The sequence below is a fragment of the Hippopotamus amphibius genome, chromosome 9 (assembly GCF_030028045.1).
Source record: "Hippopotamus amphibius kiboko isolate mHipAmp2 chromosome 9, mHipAmp2.hap2, whole genome shotgun sequence".
NCBI classification, from domain to species: domain Eukaryota; kingdom Metazoa; phylum Chordata; class Mammalia; order Artiodactyla; family Hippopotamidae; genus Hippopotamus; species Hippopotamus amphibius.
In genome coordinates this window covers 125,024,623-125,045,402 of record NC_080194.1, presented here as the reverse complement: position 1 = coordinate 125,045,402, position 20,780 = coordinate 125,024,623, and the positions used below count along the sequence as shown (strand labels likewise).

General features: G+C 42.5%; 1 protein-coding gene across 2 annotated transcripts in view; it reads right to left on the bottom strand.

The window, feature by feature from the left end:
- UBN1 (ubinuclein 1) overlaps nucleotides 1–20,780 on the bottom strand; it is a 35,862-nt gene that overhangs the window by 11,639 nt on the left and 3,443 nt on the right. For both annotated transcript variants that reach the window (XM_057747759.1, XM_057747758.1), the window contains exons 2-12: nucleotides 19,398–19,685; nucleotides 16,161–16,247; nucleotides 15,495–15,590; nucleotides 15,015–15,149; nucleotides 14,200–14,303; nucleotides 13,049–13,487; nucleotides 6,789–6,859; nucleotides 5,271–5,400; nucleotides 4,976–5,094; nucleotides 4,710–4,838; nucleotides 4,382–4,525 (exon numbers count right to left, since the gene is read on the bottom strand). In XM_057747759.1, coding sequence (XP_057603742.1) covers nucleotides 4,382–4,525; nucleotides 4,710–4,838; nucleotides 4,976–5,094; nucleotides 5,271–5,400; nucleotides 6,789–6,859; nucleotides 13,049–13,487; nucleotides 14,200–14,303; nucleotides 15,015–15,149; nucleotides 15,495–15,590; nucleotides 16,161–16,247; nucleotides 19,398–19,646 — 1,703 coding nt within the window. In that variant the 5' untranslated portion in view covers nucleotides 19,647–19,685. The remainder of the gene's footprint in view (nucleotides 1–4,381; nucleotides 4,526–4,709; nucleotides 4,839–4,975; nucleotides 5,095–5,270; nucleotides 5,401–6,788; nucleotides 6,860–13,048; nucleotides 13,488–14,199; nucleotides 14,304–15,014; nucleotides 15,150–15,494; nucleotides 15,591–16,160; nucleotides 16,248–19,397; nucleotides 19,686–20,780) is intronic.

Genomic DNA, 20,780 nt, shown 5'->3' with positions numbered 1-20,780 from the left:
AAATGTAAATACATGAATATAAACATTCAAGAATCTCAAAGAATTCGAGGTAAGATAAACTCAAGGAGACCGACACCAAAAGACATGATAATCAAACTTTCAAAAGTCAGAGGCAGGACTTCCTAGGTGGCGTAGTGGGTAAGAATCCACCTGCCAATGCAGAGGACACGGGTTTGAGCTCTGCCCCAGGAAGATACCACATGCCGCGGAGCAGCTAAGCCTGTGCGCCATAACTATTGAGCTTGTGCTCTAGGGCCCGTGAGCCACAACTATTGAGCCCATGTGCCACAACTACTGAAGCCCACATGCCTAGAGCCCCTGCTCTGCAATGAGAAAGGCCACTGCAATGAGAAGCCCACACACCACAACGAAGAGTAGCCCCCACTCGCCGCAATTAGAGAAAGCCCGTGTGCAGCAATGAAGACCCAACGCAGCCAATAAAATAAATAAATAAATTTATTTAAAAAATAAAAAAGCCAGAGGCAAAGAGAGAATATTGAAAGCATCAAGAGATTACTGAATGATCACACACAAGAGATTCTTAACAAAATTATCACCATATTTCTTATCAGAAACTTTGAAGACCGGAAGACAGCAGGCTGATATATTCAAAGTACTAAAAGAAAAATACTGTCAACCAGGAATCCTATCTCTGACAAAACTGACCTTCAAAAGTGGGGGAGATGTAAATCAACTATACTTCAATTAAAAAAAAAAAGTGGGGGACGAATTAAAACATTCCCGGATAGATAAAAGCTGAAGGAGGAGTTCATGATCAGAAAAACTACCCTGTAAGAAATGCTCAACGGTCCTGAGGGTGAAATGGAAGGACTCCAGACAGCACCCCAAAGCTATATGCCCCAATAAAGATCTCAAAAAGGTGAATGCACGACCATTATAAAAGCTAGTGTTATTATAACAATGGTTTGTAACCACACTTTTTGTTTTCTACATGATTTAAGAGACTACTACTTTTAAAGAAAAAAATTAGTTTAAAAGCTAATATTACTATAACTTTGGTTTGCAACTCCAAATCTTGTTTTCTACATAATTTAAGAGGCATTTAAAAAACTATCAGTGTATGTTTTGGGGCACACAAATGTATAAAAATGTACTTTCATGAAAGCAGCAGAGCTGTAAGCGGGCAGAGTTTTTGTACGTTAATCAACTTACAAAAGTCCCTCCTTATAGTAATTACTATAAATGTAAATGATTCAACATTCCAATCAAAGGACAGAGACTGGCAGAATAGAGAAAAACACATGCTCTAACTATATGCTGTCTACAAGAGCCAAAGACCTGAGATCCAAAGACAAGAACAGACAAAGTAAATGGATGGAAAAAGATACTCCACGCAAATTACCAAGAAAGCAGAGGCGGCTATATTAATATCAGACAAAACAGACTTTAAACTGAGAAGGTTACAAAAGATAAAGATATTCTGTTTTAATAAAAGGTTCAATACAGCAAGAAAATATAACAATTATAAACATTCATGTACCTGACAATTAAAATATATGAAGCAAAAACTGATGGGACTGCACGGAGAAATAAACAGTTCTACAATAAAAATTGGAGACTTCACTACCCCCTCACAAACGTGGATAGAATAACCAGACAGAAGATAAAGAAATATAGGACTTAACACAATAACCCAGCTAGATGTAACAGATACAGAACATTCTACCCAACAACAACAGCACACATTCTCAAGTGCAGATGGGACATTTCCCAGGATAGACCACATGTTAAGCCACAAATGAACTCCCAGTAGATTTTAAAAGACAGGTATCATACAAAGTATCTTCTCTGACCACAATGGGATGAAGTTAGAAATCAATAACAAAAGGAAAACTGGAAAACCACCAAATTTTGAGAAAAAAACAAATGGCAGATACACTAGACAAAAACAACTTTTAACAGCATACTTTTAAAGAATCAACGGATCAAACAAAAAAATCACATAGAAAATTAGAAAATACTTAAAAGACAAATGAAAATGAAAACACAATATACCAAAACCTATGGGACAAAGTGAAAAGTGGTGCTAAGAGGGGAAATTTATAGCTATAAATGCTTACATTAAACATTTAAGAAAGGTCTCAAATCAACAACCTAACTTTACAACTTAAGGAACTAGAAAAAGAAAAACTAAACCTAAAGCTAGCAGAATGAAGAATAAGATAAAGATTAGAGCAGAAATAAGCAAAATAGAGAATAAACAACAACAGAGTTATAGCTCTATTCAGATTTCCTATTCCTTTGTGATTTAACCTTGGTAAGTTTTGCATTTCTAGGAACTTGTCCATTTCATCTAGGTTGGAAGACACTATCCACAGAGTAAAAAAGGCAACCCACAGAACAGAGAAATATTTGGAAATTATATATCTGATAAGGGATTAATATTATAGCTAATTCCTAAAACTCAACAACAAAAAAATAAAACCAATTAAAAAATGGGCAAAGAACTTGAATGCACCTTTCTCCAAAGATGATATACAAGGACTTCCCTGGTGGCACAGTGGTTAAGAATCCACCTGCCAATGCAGGGGGCACGGGTTCAATCCCTGGTCCAGGAAGATCCCACATGCCGTGGATATATGCTGAACAACTAAGCCCACGCACCACAATGAAGAGTAGCCCCCGCTCGCCACAACTACAGAAAGCCCATGCACAGCAATGAAGACCCAACACAGCCAATAAAAAATAAATGATTTATATTAAAAAAAGACGATATACAAATGTTCAGTAAGTACATGAAAAGATGCTCAACATCACTAATCATCAGCAAAGTACAAACTGAAACTACAGTGAGACACTACCTCATAATCATTGGGATGGCTGCTTCTACCAAAAATCAGAAAACAAGTGTTGGTGAGGATGTAGAGAAATTGGAACCCTGTGCACTGCTGGTAGGAATGTAAAAAGATAACAGCTGCCATGAAAAACATCTAGTTCTGGGTATACATGCAAAAAACTTATAGCAGGGTCTCTGAAGAGATATTTGTATGCCCATATGTTCATACTAGCACTATTCACAATAGCTTAAATGTAGAAGCAACACAAGTACCATCAATAGATGAATGGATAACGAAAATGTATAAATATAGTAGAATATTATTCAGCTTTAAAAAGGAAGGAAATTCTGAGATATGCTATAACATGGATGAACCTTGAGAACACTATGCTAAGGGGAGTAAGCCAGACACAAAGACAAACACTTTGTATGATTCCACTTATATGAGGTACTTAAAGTAGTCAGAATCATGGAGACAGCAAAATGATAGCTGCCAGCATCTGTGGGGAGAGGGAAATGTGGAGTTAGTATTTAATGGGTATAGTTTCAGTTTTACAAGATGAAAAGAGTGATGGAGATGATGATGGTGGTGATGGTTGCTCAACAATGTGAGTGTATTTAATACCACTAAACTGTGCACTTAAAGGTGCTAAATTTTACATTAAGTGTATTTTACCACCAAAAAAACATATATATATTTTTAAAGAACACTAGTTTCAGGTAACTTTATCTGTGTGTTGCAGGCATAGTCCATTCACAGGAAGCTACGTAACACAAAGTAGCCTGTGAGAGAAGTCTGGCACTTAACTCTAAGAAGCAGTCACTCCTGCCAGCTACAAGAATTCTGTTCAAAATATTAAAATGTTCCCAACATGAATCTGCCTCTCAACTTCTAGTAGGAGGCATTATCTCAAAGCAGGAAACGGCAGACGGAGGTGGGATGAGCACACAGCCAACTCTGAACTGAAGTGGGATAAAGAATGACAAAGACAAAACCCCACGGTAGGACTCCCTAGGTGGTGCAGTGGTTAAGAATCGCCTGCCAATGCAGGGGACACGGGTTCGAGCCCTGCTCTGGGAAGATTCCACATGCCACGGAGCAACTAAGCCTGTGCACCACAACTATTGAGCCTGTGCTCTAGAGCCTGTGAGCCACAACTACTGAGCCCATGTGCCTCAACTATTGAAGCCCACGCACCCAGGGCCCGTACTCCACAACAAGAGAAGCCACTACAATGAGGAGCCTGAGCACCACAATGAAGAGTAAGCCCCCGCTCGCAGCAACTAGAGAAAGCCTGTGTGCAGCAACGAAAACCCAATGCAGCCAATAAATAAAAATAAATTTAAAAAATTAAAAAAAAACAAAAAACAAACCCCACGGTAACTTCCCTCTTCCAGGGGAAACGGAGAAGCCCCCAGTTACTCAGGTGAGATCAGAATCGAGTCCACTAGCCAGTGACTCTCTGAGTGTGGGGCTCTGTGGCCTGGCACAAAGGAATCACTCAAACACCTCTCTACCGCAAGACCACTCCACTCTATAGTCACACTGACCATTCTGCATATTGGCTACTCGCGGGCCCTCACCTGGCCTGCATCCAGCCTTTGGGCCAGAGAGGTTTGACCTCAGCATCCAGAAACGCCTTCACGTAGTCCTCCCAGGACTGGGCCTTGTTCCTCTCCAGGTCATAGCTCTCCAGTTTGATCCTCACCACCTGACAGAGCAGCTCCCTGAAGAGTGGGCAGAAGTCAGAACTTTTAAACTACCCCAAATGCTTCTTCAAGGTTTCAATCATGTGCTTTCAGCAGCCCTGATTAAAGTAAATGATTCTAACCTTCATCAGAAATACGGGAACATGCTCAGACACTGGCCCCACAAACCCTCCACTGAGGCAAGGTCCCAGTTTGGGCACACCTGATTTCATCATTCCACTGGAATTTCTTCCGAGGTCCCATTATCCTCCTGCCCCCCTTTTCTTCATCTTCTTCCTCATCAGAACAAACCCGTTCTCTCTGCTCCTTGTCTTTCTCCTCTTCCAGCATCCTAGGGGGTGGAAAGAATTAGGCGGGACCCCAAAGTCACCAAAGAACTGCTTCCTCCTGCCCACCACCTCCCCCCACCCCCCAGAACTTCTAAGAAAAGGAGGTAAGAATGCTGAAGGGAGTGATGGGGACACTTACTTAGCGACCTTGGCTTGCGTGTGTGCCTGGCATTCATCCTGGTACTTGGCCATCTGCTCTGGCATCACCCTGCCAATGGCTTCCTTAAGCTTCTGGAGAGGTTCCTTCAGACGCCCCCCCTGCGGAGAAGAGGACATTTCATAAGTCTGGTTTATGCGTCACTTCTTACACTGAGGACACACTATAGGAATGATCGCACGGAGGCAATGCAGCAGCAGATGTGGCATCTATGAAGACTCCATCACCACCTCTGCTGGGCCCTGAAGCTAAGTGGCTTCACTGCAGAGTCACCCACCTGTTCACAGAGGTGAAGTTTTCGTGCACGCTTGACCAAGGTGTCTTTGCTGCAGGGCAGGAAGGCAGCAAGGTAGGCATACACCCCGGAACGGGTCTGGCTGCTCAGCTCCCGGGTCTGCGCCTCTATGCTGAAGAACAGAGCAGAGTTACTCACTGAGGCTCCTCTTGTCTGCAGGAGCAAAGAGCAGGCCAGGCCTTACCTCACCAGTCACACAGTGTAACTGAGTGGCTAGCACAACAGACCTCTAGCAGTCACAAGACCTGATGAACCTGGCAAGGTAGAGTGAGTCAAGGCTCTCAGGTTAAAGAAAAGACCAAGTCAAAGGTGTCAAGAAAACAGAGCCCAAGAGAACAAGGTCTGAAGTTCTGAGTTTCATAAACAAAGAAAACATAGACGCTTTCAAACTGGAAAGTAATTGAGTTACTTGGGGTTGACAGGAAATACTTTCCAGCAGTTTCCTTTTTTTTCAAGTTCCAAGTTCTGTCCCTCACTAGGTGGTCAGGAAAATCCTCATCCCTCCAGCATCCCCATCTAGATGAGCAGAACACAGTCTGTCTTCAATCCCTTGAGGTCTCTGTATCTGGCATGCTCCAGGAGACAAAACCCTCATCTGTGCTGACTCTCAGGTGCTCCTTGACCCAAGTAGCCAGTCTCCATCCTGGCCAGGCAAGGTCCTTTGCTAGAATATTCCCTAGTCTTAACAACTGTTCTCATATGTGCAAAATCCTCAGCTGTTGAGCAATAAGCTTCCTCTGCTACATGATGCAACCAGGAAAGAAGGTAGCAAAGCTGGAGGATTAGGTAAAAGAATCTGGTTTGGATTTCTATGTGTAGGTTTTTGTTTTTGTTTGCTTCTTAATCAAATTCATACAGTGTGATGTCTCAGAGGTTTGGGTGTTTGTGAGATGAGCTATGGGATGATGAGCACTGACCTTGGGAGCAAAACTGAGAATAAGAGGAGAATGACCAGGTACGGTGAGGAGCGCCCCAGAAGGGCAGGGCCTTGCCTGTATCAAGCTGTCTCTTACTTTTCTTGGAGATGGGCAAGCAACGCCTTCTCTCTCCTCTTATCTCACACTTAGCAAGAAATCCTCTTCCAGCCTGCCGGGACTATTACATGACATTGTTCTAATAATGTTTGCTGCCTAAGATTAGTACGGTCTATCATTTCCTAGAGACAAACATTTGATGTCCTCTGCTCCTGACCTTTCTTATTTTTTTATTTAAAAAATTTTTTCTTGGCATGTGGGATTTTAATTCCCCAACCAGGGATCAAACTCGTGCCCCCTGCAGTGGAAGCTCAGAGCCCTAACCACTGGACTGCCAGGAAAATCTGCCTCCCCCCCTCCCTCAACCTTTCTCTAAAACAGTAACAATAAAACAATAAAAACCAACTTTTAAAAATCTCATCCGTGCTTTCTTATCCCATATGTAGTTCAATAGTACTCCCAATTTCCCCTGGCCTGCTAAACCCAGGCAGGGTAACAGCAGATACAAAGAAACAAAGATACTCACTCTAAGAGGATGCCATTAATATCCTGGGTGAAGAACTTCTGTCTGCTTTCTCCCTCAGCAGCTCTGGCAGCCTGGTTCACAGCAGACAGTAACATCTGTTAGTGCACTTTCCCCGCACGGCCCTCACACTCACCCACAGGCCTACAGAACACCTGAGAATGAAACTCTCATCATGCCCTTCCCTACTCAGCCCTAATCCCAAACCAAGTTTACTTATGATCACTGTATGCTCCAGAAGTGGTACATCTAGCTCTTTTCACGTGCTGCTGAAGCACCTATGGACTGTCCCTTCTTCCCAGGACTTGAAACAACAGTCACAGAAAAGAAAATCAGAGTCACAGGAATCATGAAGCACTTGATTCAGCCAGCAAGCTAACTCCTGAGCCCAGCACCCTATCGTCTAAACCATGAGGTGGAATCTCCATACGTCTACAGTACAAAACAATCAAGAACTTTAACAAACCTGCAAGACTTGAAAGTCTTTAGCAAACAAAATGATAATAATAGTAATAACAGTCACAATAATGATGTGGTGTTTTAGCAGTCAAGGACTGTAATTCTTTGAAAATTCATAATCTACTCAGGGTATCTCACAAACCCTATTACTCAGACCACTGGAATAACTAACAGTCCTGACTACCTATTAACACAGGACAAAACAGGTTGCTATACAGTGTTTTACTTCCCATGAGTACACAGTTAACAACAGTGTGGATGGCAAGCCTGGAGACCCCTGAAGCAACCACAGCAGGCAGTCAAGGCACAAAACACACAAGTGAGGAAAGCAAACTGCAAAAGCCTGAACCAGTGGTTCTCTACTTGGCTACACACTGGAAGTATCCGGCAGCTTTCTCCACCCTAGACCCATCACACTAGGATGTCTGGGAAATACTGTATTCCTTAAAAGAGGTCTAAGCATCAGTACTCTTTAAAAGTAACTCTGGTGACTAGCATGCAGTGGATTGAGAACATCTGATCTAAACTCAGGAGTTGCTGGTCCAAAGGCTTTAGGCAAAATAAAATTTCAGGCTTGATATATAATAATGACAGCAAACAAAGACAATAAGGTCACAGTCTAAATTGAAATGATCAATCCTGATCAACTCTCTGAAACACCCACCTTCCTCTGGCCCCACTGGCCTTCCTCTCATTGCATCCTCTAGGTCCTCTCCTGACCTTCTGACTGCATCCTGTCTCCTCCACTAGCTCCTTAGCTGCAGACGGGCTCCCAGTTTCTATCTAGAATCCTCTTCACCTGATAGTGTCTCCCACTCAGCTTCAAAATAACATAAACACACACAGGTCTCTCAAATCTAAACCTCTACCTTAAACTCTTTTTTTCCAAGCTCTGGACCAAAATCTTCAATTACTTCTATACATGAATGACCCTCTAGTGTATAAACTCGACTTGTCCAAAACCTAACCCACTAGTTTCTGCTCTTCCTCCTATGACCCTACTTCTAATAACAGCACTCCACCCTTCTTAAATCCTTCCACTCTTCTTTAGAACCCTTCGGCAGCCCTCTCCAAGCCTAAAATCAAACCCATCTGGTATTCAGGGTCCTCTAAGATCTGGCCCCAGCCATCCACTACAGCCCCTCCCACCACATATCAGGAGTCCCCGTTATCCAACAACTTGCCCATCCTCAGCCCTGCGCCCTGGCTTACTTAAAGGCCAACTCTCCCATGAGGCTGGCCAAGCCTGCTGCCTCCAGTCCAACTCCTATGTACCCCCAAGGGCTCCTCTTTCACCTCCTCAAGTCTGGCTGTCCACCTGACCATCTAGTTGGCCATCGAAAATGACAGAGCTTACTTCATCCTGCTCTGTCCTACAACCCGCTGTTTACATAGCTACCAGTCCATTTGTATAGCAAGCTCATGCAGAACGAGAACTGAACCTTACTCATCAGTAAGTAAGCAGCCTATCACATAATAGCTACTTAGTAAATGTCAGTTGAGTGCATGAATGAACAAACAAATGAACAGATTATCACTGAAAGAATGAAAACTTGAGGAAGAAAAGCTTAGTACCAAACAAAACTTGCAGAGGATATGCAAAACTCAAGCTAGAGGAGAGCACAGAGGACTGAGACGGCAGGTGGAAAGGGAAGAAAGAAAGGGCATCACTGTAACCCATTCACCCGACATTTCTTATACTGTCAGAGGGTTTGGAATTCTACTGTGGAAACTTTAATGTATTGGGATCATGATTTCAGTTTGAGAGAAAACAAAACTGAGTCATTCTTTTGCTTTAGCTTATACACTGCTAGTTATAAGATGCAGGAGCACCTTCATGTTAATTCAACCTAATTAACACATATTTCAAATGCCTGTTTGTCAGACCATCAACAGCTCAGGTTTCCAATCATTTTTTATTTTGGCCACACCAAGGCTTCTAGGACCCTAGTTCCCTGACCAGGGATTGAACGCGGGCCCTTGGCAGCGAAAGCAAGGAGTCCTAACCATTGGACTGCCAGGGAATTCCCTCCAATCAAATTTTATTTTTAGATATCAGCCATTTCAGAAGCTTTCTGTCTATATAATTTTTTTAAGTTTTTTTTTTTTCCTAATGCCTTTTGAATGATGCAGACCAGTATCTCTGAGGATTTAGTTTTATACTGAAGACAATTAGTCAAGTGCTGCATTTTAAAATAAATCTAATTAAAAGAGCAACTGGATACATATTTGATAGTCTGCCAGAAAGAAGTGAGATCCCTCAACCCTAAAGAGAGACACCCTTGCCCAAGCAGTTGTATGAATCAATGAATCCTAGATTAACTAGGAAATGAAGTTAAACCAAACAGCCAGATCATACTAATTTACGATAGTTCCAACAGCCTTTTAATGAGCTCTTTTATTCATTATAAGAAGAGCTACTTGTAGCCTTTCGGCACCTAGATCACAACCTTATATACTGTACCTGTTTTTGCTGAATAGAATGAAATCTGACATGATTTTCTTTTTTAAAAAGACTAAACAGGTTATTTTTTTTCTACCTTATTCTCCTTGGATCCATGTCTCCCTGGTTTTGCAATGTAAGGGTTTTACTGTATAGGAGGGTAAGCAGTGAGTAGGTAGAACTGTGGGTGACACGGGGTCTCTGTTTCTTTTCTATTTTTTCTATCAGTTTCATTTCCATTTTATGCTGGACTGAAGAGGACCAAAACAGACCTGGGTCATCTGTATGGAGCAGGCTGAGTAGCTGCCAAACTACACCTGAACTTTCCAACAATCAAAGCAAAAGACACAATCAACACATATTAAGAGAAGACAGACGGGGTAAGGCCGTCAAATTAAACCACTGGGTTCCCTGGGGCCCATAAAAGTGTACAGTACAAGGAAGGAAGAAGTGGAAAATGAGCTAACAGGAGAAGAGAACAGTAACAGTGCTGGAGCAGCCAAGGTTGCCCTCTTGGAGTACCTCTTTAAGATATGTAAACTTTCAAATATATTTTTTAAAGTTTTAAGTATCACATCTAGTTAGAAGACAAATCTAAATTTTGCTTCCAATAGCAAAAATTTTTCCCAGGGAGTCTGATAAACATCAGATTAGAATCTGCTTAAGTACAGTGGTGGACTGCAAAGAGAACCACAGATTCCTCCCCTCCCAGTACATACATTCCCCATGGAGAGGTGGCCTCTAGCTGGTGACTTGCTTTACCAATACAGTGTGGCAGAAGAGATGTGGTGCATACTAACTCTAAGGCTGGATCGTGAGGGCCTTACAACTTCCACCTTACGGCTCCCTCCTGAAATGCTGCCCTGAGACTGTCATGCCCTGGAGAAGCCCAGGATGAAAAGACGGGAGGAGAGAGAGGCCCTGCCATGCTGGCTGTCCCAGCGCCCAGCCATCTTGCCAGCTGAACACAGCCCCGAGAGTGAGCCCAGGCAGGACCGGAAGACAAACTGCCGGCCAACCCACAGTCAGGAGAAGCGAGCTGCTGTTTGAAGCCACCAAGTTTGGGGGGCGGGGCAGTTTTTTACACAGCAGTAGAAACTGAACTGATACATGTGTCCTTCAGGGCAAAGATTTAAAATCTAAACAAACTATTACAAAAATAAAGGAAGAGGAGGAAAAAAGGAAAAAGAAGGGGAATGAAAAATAAAGTGAGAAACACATAAACACTGCTAATGTTATAGTTACAGACAAGTTTAATTTAAACTTTAAAAATGCAATGTCCAGTTCAAGATCCAGGACAGGGCTTCTTATTAAGCATCCAAACATCCACACGTGGCTTCTGAAATTATATGCTATTTTTGTGCACATAGGTGTTTTTCCCTTGGGAGGAATCTGCCAGCAGACTCTCAATAGGGTCTGGGTCTAGAGCACTCATGCACACATGCAGGAGACGCCAAGTGCTCCAAGTGCTCCAAGTGCAGGGCCCTGGTGGCAACAGAGCAGCTGGGGAACCTTTAGACTGGCATTAAGTTTCTAAAATAAGCCTTCTTTTTCATGAAACCATTAAAAGTAATGAGGGCTTTATAATAATATTTATTAAATGAAAAAAGCAGGAAACAATTATTCACAACTATATTTACAACTGCATAAAAGCATATATACACAGAGGCTATGAAAGACTATGTAAATTGAAAATAGTTTTCAGACTGGTGGGACAATGGGTAATACCCACTTTCCACCCCATTTCCCAAGTTTCTTAATGCTGTTATAGGAGAAGCGCCAGGTGATGACTGAAGTATCAATTTCACACTTGAACATATTTTCAAGCCAGCATGTCTCCTGGTCACCACCTCGTCTCCAGCACCCGCGCCTACCTTACCTACGGGATCCTGAATCCTTCTCCATCATGCCCAAGAGACAACTGAGACTTGGCAATCACTGAGGAAGGACAGCTTGCTAAGCGTCCACACAACAGACTCCAGAAAGAGAGGTTTTCTCAAATCCCAGTCCAATGCCATTTCACATTAAGCCACTTTGTTTCCACTAGATTTGTCCATCTTTCCCAAGAAAATGAAATAATTAGTCTAGGTTATGAGACTAGAACACAATCTTTGGTGGGAATAGGGACACATCCAAGAGCCGTTTTAACTTTTCACTAAAAAATGACTACTGCCACATAGATCTTATTCGGCTCACTCAACAAGGTTTTCAGAAGCTACAAAATAATATGATTACAAACCAGAGGGTTGAAAAGAACAAGGAGTAATGTTTTTTAACATAAATTCTGACAGCAAGCACAGGACAGTATGCTCAAACATGCCGAGTTCAGATTCAACTACTTCCACCTTAACATCCTGTTAAGGTATACTCTGAATCCTGACATGACATAATTCATTTAAACGGTTACATTCAAACAGAATACTGTGCACGTTCCACAAGAATGACCTAGAGCTCTGAATAAGGCGTCTGAATTATTTCACACGTTGTGTTCCAGTACTCTTTGGAAGTGAAAAAATCATTTGTAGCAGTGGTTAACATTTTGCCCTGCCCTAAAACACAGGGGATATTATACACAACAGAGATCCTGAATCACTGGCTTAAAACTTAAGCTATAGAGTGTAAGTGCCACCAGAGTTGTGTCACAAGTCATGATGCCCAAGGTAAAACAGTATTTTAACTAAAAGTCATCATAACTCACAACTCATGCGTGGTTTATAGTCAGTATACATGTATCACTGAATTGACAGTCCTTAGTGCTCTAGGCATCAATTCCCAATCACCAGGGGGAAAATGGGAGCAATGTCTGATATTATCTGAAGACTGTTACTGTTTTTAACATGGGAGATGGACAGCTCCTTCTTACTTATCACAATTTAGGATTCTTGTAATCACTACCTAACACTGATGACGTGCAAGTCCAGGGAGCAACTAAACCCAGTGTCAACTAAGCATATGCCCCACATCCAACATATGACTGCAAACTTCTGTGACTTTTCAAAACCTTCAGAAGATTACTAAAAAGACAGATCTCTGCCTCAGCTGCCTGCTGCCAACATTAGCGTCAGTCTCTCATACAAAAGGAGAGATACTCTGACAGGCAGAAAACAGGAAAAGAGAAAATCTCTCCAAGAGACAGTAAACTCTCCAGGAGTGAAGGAACCACGAAAGGCTCAGAAATGATGCCTGACAGGCAGAGTTTACACTGTTCCCTCTCTTGGGATGAGAAAGTTTGGAAGAACTGACACTGGAACCGCCCACTGACTAAGGGTTGCTCTGGGCCATGAGCTTCGAGTGGTTCAGGACCAGCATCAATCTGCCCAAACTGCTTCCAGGAGAGCCCGGCCACTCCATGTCACCATACCTGAGCCAGCTCCTTAACGCGCTTCTCCAGGGGCGCAGGCAGGCCTTCGGGAAGGGAAGAGGGCTGCCTGAATTCCTGGTCCAGTCCCACCCCAAGGGAATCGCTTTCATCATCCATATCTCGGAAGGGGCTTCCTTCTGGAGACTCACTGAGCAGCTGCTCCAAGTCCAAATCAGTCAGTGAGTCCATGGCAGTGGCTGCCTGCAGCAAGTCGTTGTCAGAAGTGGAGCCGAAGAGCGAGAGCAAAGGGTCAGAGGCGCCCTCCAATTCCCGCAGGCCCTGAGCTTCCGCCGACGAGACTGCTATGGGCTTATGCTCTTCGTCCCTCTTTCTCTGAGCCTCTTTCTCCTTCTGAAATTTCTTCAGCATCTCTTTAACACTCAAAGCCCCAGAATACTTCTTTTTCTTCTTCTCCTTACTGGCGTTGAGGGCTGTGAAGCTGCAAGCAAGGGGGAAGTCAGTTACTAAGGCTGCAGTACACTTCAAAAGGGAAACTCAAAAGGGAGGGGCTTCAGCCCTGCTCCCAGCGCAACGGTCTCCAGGAACCTCAGTCACAAGTCCACCCTGTTACTCCTCCTCCCTCCTCTTGGCATACGGAGCTCCTTCTTGCTGGGACCAAAGCTTGAGATTTAATATAGGTTAGCAAAACAGTATCACAAAATGCTACATATCCGACGGGTTTTTTAAAACCACTGCCAGGCTGAAATAAAAGGTTGCAAAAAAGATGGGGGCAAGAAAGATATTTAAAGGGAGAAAGCAGGAGCAGCAGAGAGCAGCAGCAACTTGAAGGGCGGCTGGGGTGAGACCAAGTGAGGCAAAGGAAGCAGGACCGGAGAAGACAAAGGGGAACACAGACAGAGGAGAACTGGGGCAGAGGAGGGGTGCCCAAGAGAACAGGAAACATCAGCAATCATATAGGGACAGAAATAGCTGCCAACACTGACAGTGGGACAGAGAGAACTCTGATGTCTGACACACAGAGACGTGAGAGTACAGACTATGCCCACATGGCACCGTGGAGGCGTGGGGGGACCGGAAGGCCAGGCCCTGCTGCCTCTTCTGAAGCTCTGAGGAGAAGGGCGAGTCAGCTCCCAGGTGTCCTGCCCTAACAGTTCAGATTTCATCCTAGCAAAGAAGCTGCTGCCTCTCACCCGGCTTTGGAAAACTTGGACTTTTTCGATTTCTTCTCCTTGTCATAAGTGTCATCTTTTTTCTTCTTCTTTATCTTCTCACCACCTTCCTTCAACTTCCGCTTCTGAGAATTAAAGACAAGGCACAGTTACACGGCTCCCTGACTCTGGGAGCAAGTGCACTACACAGCGCTGGCCTTGCTCCGCCCAGGGTACATCCTGATTGCTGTCTGACTTCCTTCACGAACAAAAGCTTTCAGCTCAGTCCTTGGACCACAGACCCGCAGGTCAGGACAGCATTCCCACTGACAGCGGCTCCTGGGAAACCCGGGCCTGAGGCAACAGAGGCCATTCTGCAGCCTGAACCGTTTCTGGTTTAAAATGAGCTGTGTGTGGGCCTACCTTGCATTTTAAACACACAGGCAGTGGCAGACTTTCAAAATAAACTTATCTTAAGGCTAACTTGTTTTCGTTGGGGTGACAGCCCTGGGAACTGAAGTCCTCTACATGTCCACAGAAGAGACACAGCAAGCTGGTACAAACTCCCCTCACTCCACACCCTCCACAGCCCTCGTGCCCGCCCTGGGACCACGTTGAGGAACGAATCCCTGCTGAGCCTGCCAGAACACAGGCATGGATACAATGACCAAGACCTCCGGGTTCACAGCAACTCGCCACGGCACACGTGTGAGAAGGGAACCACCAACCTCATCACGGCTGGTGCCTTCCACCAATCTCCTGAGCCATCCTAAATCGGCTCATGTTCTGGCAAGTCTGAGCTCATAAGGTCATGTAAAAAAGCACTTCTGAAATCCAAAAGCGAGCAACGTTCTAACCTTTGGAGATTTTTTCTTCTTTTCTTTAATGAAGTCATCCTCAGATTCTGATGCTTGTCTAAACTGCAAGGTTCCCGAGTTAATGTAAAATCCTCCATACTTGGTAGTCAAAGAAGCAGGAACAAGCTCATCATACTGAAGGGGGGGAAAACAAACAGTCAGCTCCAAGCTCTGTACTACAGTCCAAAGGTGCAGAGCGTGACTTGACAGAGCAGACGTGACTATGTTTCTCTGTCACATTTCAGAGAGCATGCTAAGATACGTGTTTGGTCAGTCACCAAGGTCCAAGTTAGAAGGTGTTATGGACAGATCTGACCACCATTTTCAGAGAGGGAACCAAGGCCCAGGTCAAGGTGTCACTTTCCCTTCAGTGCAGCTCCTTCCACTCTGACTCCACCCCCAGCCTCCGGGCATTGGACATTGTCGGCAGGCACTAGGGTGCATTGGTTCTGATGGTCTGTGGTTTCATTAAGTACTTACCGCCTCAGAGTTATCGATGAAGGAATCGGAGTCATCATAACCATAACCCATATCAATCAAGTCTTGTATTCGGTCTTTTCTACGTTTCTTTCCACCCTAAAATTTAAAATTGATCACATGCTTTCTTTTTTTGGTATTTGTGGTAAGAACACATAACGAGATCTTTTAACAAATTTCTAGGTCTAGGGTCACAAGCTTTTTTATAAATACACAGAATTAATTGTTGCCTTGAACTCCATCAGCCAATGACTAAAGGTTATAAAGGACTGTAACAGTATCATACACAGCCCCCACCCCAAAACCTCATTCTCTGGAGACCTTTCAAAATAGAACAGGTTTATAAATGTATAAAGCGGCCTAAGACAGAAGAAAGAACTAAATGGCTTCATACGCTTTGCATTAAAACATTTATTCTCAGGATAAATTCTAAGGGTAAAAGCCCCTTCTTGTTTATTCATCTGTTTAGCTTCACACATGACTTCCTGCCATACGTGTTCTCTGTATCTTAACACGTTTGTTTCATAACTTCATTCTGTTCTCTCCAAGCTCTACACTTGCTTCCACATCATTGTTGATTAGATGATAAACCACTAAAGGAATATGGAAATATAAGAAAACCTCTCCCACCCAACAAGGCTGTTCTGTTGTCCAAGAGAGAAATCTTACATATTTTTCTTCAAATTTCCGGGCAAGGGCCTCCACTTTATGCCTTTCCTTTTCTTCATCATTGAAAGGATCTGAGAGATCTTTCTTCTGTAAAGAGACCATTCCACATAAATAAGAGTCAAAAAAATTCCCACAATGCTATTCACGGTACCTTCACTGACTCAACACCTATAAACTGCATAATAAAAACAACTATTTTTCAGAAAAGACAAAGTAGAATACATGTTACCGTCCATCAGTGTTTACCTTAGTTGTTTAATAAAGTAAAATTTCCATTCATGACATTCAACAGAACTTGATTAAATGCTTATAATCGCCCACTGCACACAGTACTAGGTACTGTAGGGCTCCAAATATGGCAAAGGGATTTTAGTCAGGGATGCTCACCCCATGCTGAACTGAGTTTCAATATAAGTGATTTCCTTTGTAATCCTAAAAATTATTCTATGCGTTTAAAAACATAATTCTAAGAAAGGGTCCACAGGCTTCACCAGACTTCCAAAGCAGTCAATGGCTCAAAAAGGTTAAGAACCCAATGAGCATAAAATAAGTTCTTGACAGCTTTTCAGCCTTATTGGTTAGAAGAGTGGTATGAATTTGCACTTCTCTCAGAGCTACCAACAGTCAAACCGAAGTTTGTGGCATTACCTTTCCTTGGAATCCTACCTTGAAGAATCAATAATCTCCCTTCCCTCCCGATCTCAATACTCCCTCCAGATACTTTCATGTGGTTTTCTGAAGTTTATTTATACTCCATAAACTTACTCTTATATTTTTCTTGAGTAAATTTTTCAGAGTTGGACCTGAAAGTCCAAGAGTTGCCATTCCTTTCATGGCAAGGAATCTTAATTTTAATAAGAGACTCCCGTACCAAATACACTTAAGACTTTGGAGTCCAAAAACACTAAAGATTGGATGCTTGTTTGAAAACAAAATTCTCCCATCTCACCCTCCCATCTCTATCTACTGAAATCCCACTTACCCACAAAGGATCAGTTAAATGATTCAGAATATGTATACGTATGTATGTGTTCTGTAACGTATAATGGGACATTACAGAACACGTACACACCATAAATCAGTGGTCTTTAAAACAGCTTGTCTGTATCTTTTAATTTTTCTACAATAATCACATACAACCTAAGTGGTTCAAATAATTTCAAGAAAACCCACCCACCTGAAGCAGCGCTGGATTTAATGCATACTCCTTAACGCCCTACAAACAGTAGTCATCCACTATTTCCTGAATGCATGAAGGTCCAGCTCTATCTCAACGCAGCATCTGGAATGTAAGCTCCTCTCTGTCTAAGCCCTCCAGAGCCTATATATTTGTACCAGACTCAAACTATTACCACATTGTAACTCCTGCTACCTGTGTTGGTATAATTCTTCTAAAACATCTACAAGAGTGCAAAGTTCCTTTGAGGCTGGGACAGCCGCTTCCCCACATTTACACAGTCCTCAGTATCTAGCACAGTGCCTTCACATTCTAAGATATACATGCTAAGTGAGTTAATACACGAATGTGTCAGATTTCACTGTGCTCTGAACACTGCAGAGTAGACACGGTAATTCAGGAGTTCTGAATCTGAAGGCCAGGAGCGAATCCTCTGAAATTGGATCCAAAGTTCTCTGTGTAAGCCCCACATATTTTTCTGCAATTGAGGAGGGCAACTGAGTCCCAAAAAAGGTAAAATCAGAGCACTGGAGTTCTAACTTCAGTTGACCTACTAATCTGGTTTGAGCCTGTAAATAAATACTTTAACCAATCCCTGCTACTCTTCCTCTTCCTCTCAAGGAAGAGGATACTGTTCCTACTTTAGAAAAGAGTTCATGAATGGATTTGAAATTACTTTTTCTCATCCTTCCCACTGGCCCTCACATAACAGGCATAGAGTTAATTGGCTTCCACTCAGCCAATCAGATCCTTATCAAGGAAATACATTTTTATCTGCATAAAGAAAAGTGGATAATCCTTCTAACCAAAGGCACTGACCCCAAACAGCACAGATGAGCTGAAGGAGCTCTGGCCCCGAGGCAATCTGCGAGAAATCACACACCTGTATGAGCTCTTCCACCCCAGACACACTGTGAGCCAGGAACTAGCCTAACCCCCATTTCACTAAGAGCCACTCTAGAGATCTAAATGCTGCAAGTGCAGGACCCTACTTACCCTCCCCTCAGAGGCTAGCTGAGCACGCCGGGTATACAGTAGGTGCTTATAAATAAATGCTCTTGACCTAGCTCCTACTCAAACTGTATGATTCCATTTACAAGAAATACAAGAACATGCAAATCTAATCTCAGCTGTTAGAAATCAGAGCAGCTGTTACCCTTGAGGCCTGGGAGGGCAGAAGGAAGGTTTCCAGTATCCTGGAAAATGTTATATCTTGTAATCCAGGTGCAGGTTACATGGGTGTTTGTGAAAACCCATCAAGCTGTATACTTGTCATGTGTGCACTTTTCTTATATACATAATTCAGTTAAAAAGTTTATAAAAAATTTTTACAATGTTAATGAATTGACAAAACATCAGTAATACCTGAAACTGGGTAATGGGTACATGGGGGCTAATTATAATATTCTCTCTACATTGTACACGTTTGAAACGTTCCATACTAGAAAAGTAAAACAAGTCTGCCAGGAAGGTAAACAGATCGTCTAAAAAACATTTAAGAAATCAAACTGATTCTCAAAAGCCCTAAAGACTGCCCCATTTCAGCAGGGGAAAAAAAGTTTAGAAATCCCAACAAAAACAAAACCCACAAAAATAGATTTCTATCCATCCAGGTAAAAAAACTATCCAGAATATTACTGTTTAGAAGAGATAAGCAGGCTCTGTCTTTTCTTGTTTGCCCTCGTATTAGGCACAGATTCCCTTGGAAAAGAGAAATACCCAGCAGGAAATTCCAGCAGTGGAAAAGTCAAGGACTGGTCACAATTACACGTAACACTTATAGCCTTGGCATGAAAAATATTTGGTTTATTCATATTAATTAGCCATAATGCAAATCAGCCTTGGATGTTCCATGCATTTTTCTCTAGCATAAATCAGGGGAATGGTTCTAGAAAGAATTCTATTCCTTCCTGCCAGAGGCAAAACCAGCACACCCTGTGCTTGCTTTGTGCGGGAGGCCAAAGCCTCTCCAGTGCTGCTTCCACCCTCTGGAAGCCCCATTCGCACATGCTGCCCTGAGCATGAGATCTGCAGAGTGAGATGGGACCACTGGGGTGTACCTTGTCTGTGGGCTGAAGTCCTTTCACCTTCCCTCGTAAGTTCTTCACCAGCTCTGGGTAGAAGAACTCTGGGCAGCGCTTGTGATCCGGCTCAAAGAGGGTGAGTGTGATTCGAACAGCTGCTGCAGCCGGCTCAGAGTCGTGATGCTGTTCTACTCCCCCAACCTCCTCTTTCCGGGATTTCTTCAAAAATGCAGGATTCAAAGAACCTGGGAGGGAGGTGAACTGGACCCTGTGGGGCTCCGACATGGCTACCAACAAGTCTTAGCGGGTGTCACTGCATGGCTTCTGTTAACATTGAAAAGAAGAGCCAAGTCAAACCAAGATGATAAAAATGGTGATCTTTCCTGTTCAGTTATGCAGATTTAAGTTAAAAAAAATTTTTTCACTGTCAAGAAGAATCATTGTTAAATTTATCTTAATTACCATTTAGTTTTTTCTGCTTAAATACTATTTATTTTAAACATAAAAAATTTCATATAGATATTAAAAGCACATCAAATCCTATCATTCAGAGATAATCAATGATTAGCAAACTTCCTTCCAGTCTTTTTTTTCTATGCATATTCACTAGATCCTCAACACTAGTGAAACCATGCTGTTAGAGCCTTAAAGAATCCTCAGAATTGCAAAGACTCCTAAAGAAAATTGGTTTTCACATAATGTAACCAATAATTTTTTTTTTTTTTTTTTTTTTTACTTCTGGCTGAGAATAACCTCTTTCTTAAAACCTCTTTATTTTCATCACCAGCAGTTTACTTTCATGTAAGGCCATTTTTCACAATGACAAAGTTTTCATCGGTTCACAGAAGTACTGCCTACCCCAGGATAAGACCACTGTCTCAGGAGTAGTATGGCTAGGCTTACTTCCTAACACCAGCCTCTCACCATCTAAACTTGGGCTTCAGCAAAGTGACAAATTATCACCGGCCAAAGACCTTCAAAGTTGCTTGTAAATGATCAAAATATATTGCAAACTCCAGAATTACAAGGATTTACAGAATATAAACATGTAAACCACACTACACACTTACTGAGTGTGTGTATGTGCATGCGCTTCATGTGTAACTTTGTGTCCTACCTTTCAAAACCCATTCTACCACACCAATAAATAAGAATGTTCATTGCAACCTTGTTTGTATATGAAAAATGACAGAAGCAACCCAAATGTCTAGCATTAAGAGAATGGTTGAAAAAACTGCAGCTTTTTTATTGATTTGTAAGTGTGTTTGACTTACTATACACAATATAAACAACAAATAAATATGTAACTATGGATACATAATGTAAACAATAAACAAGTCATATCTTTTAAACTTCCTGCTCTGTTATTCACTGTTTAACTTTGCATAGAGTGAGGTATGATGAAAGAAATTTTAGATT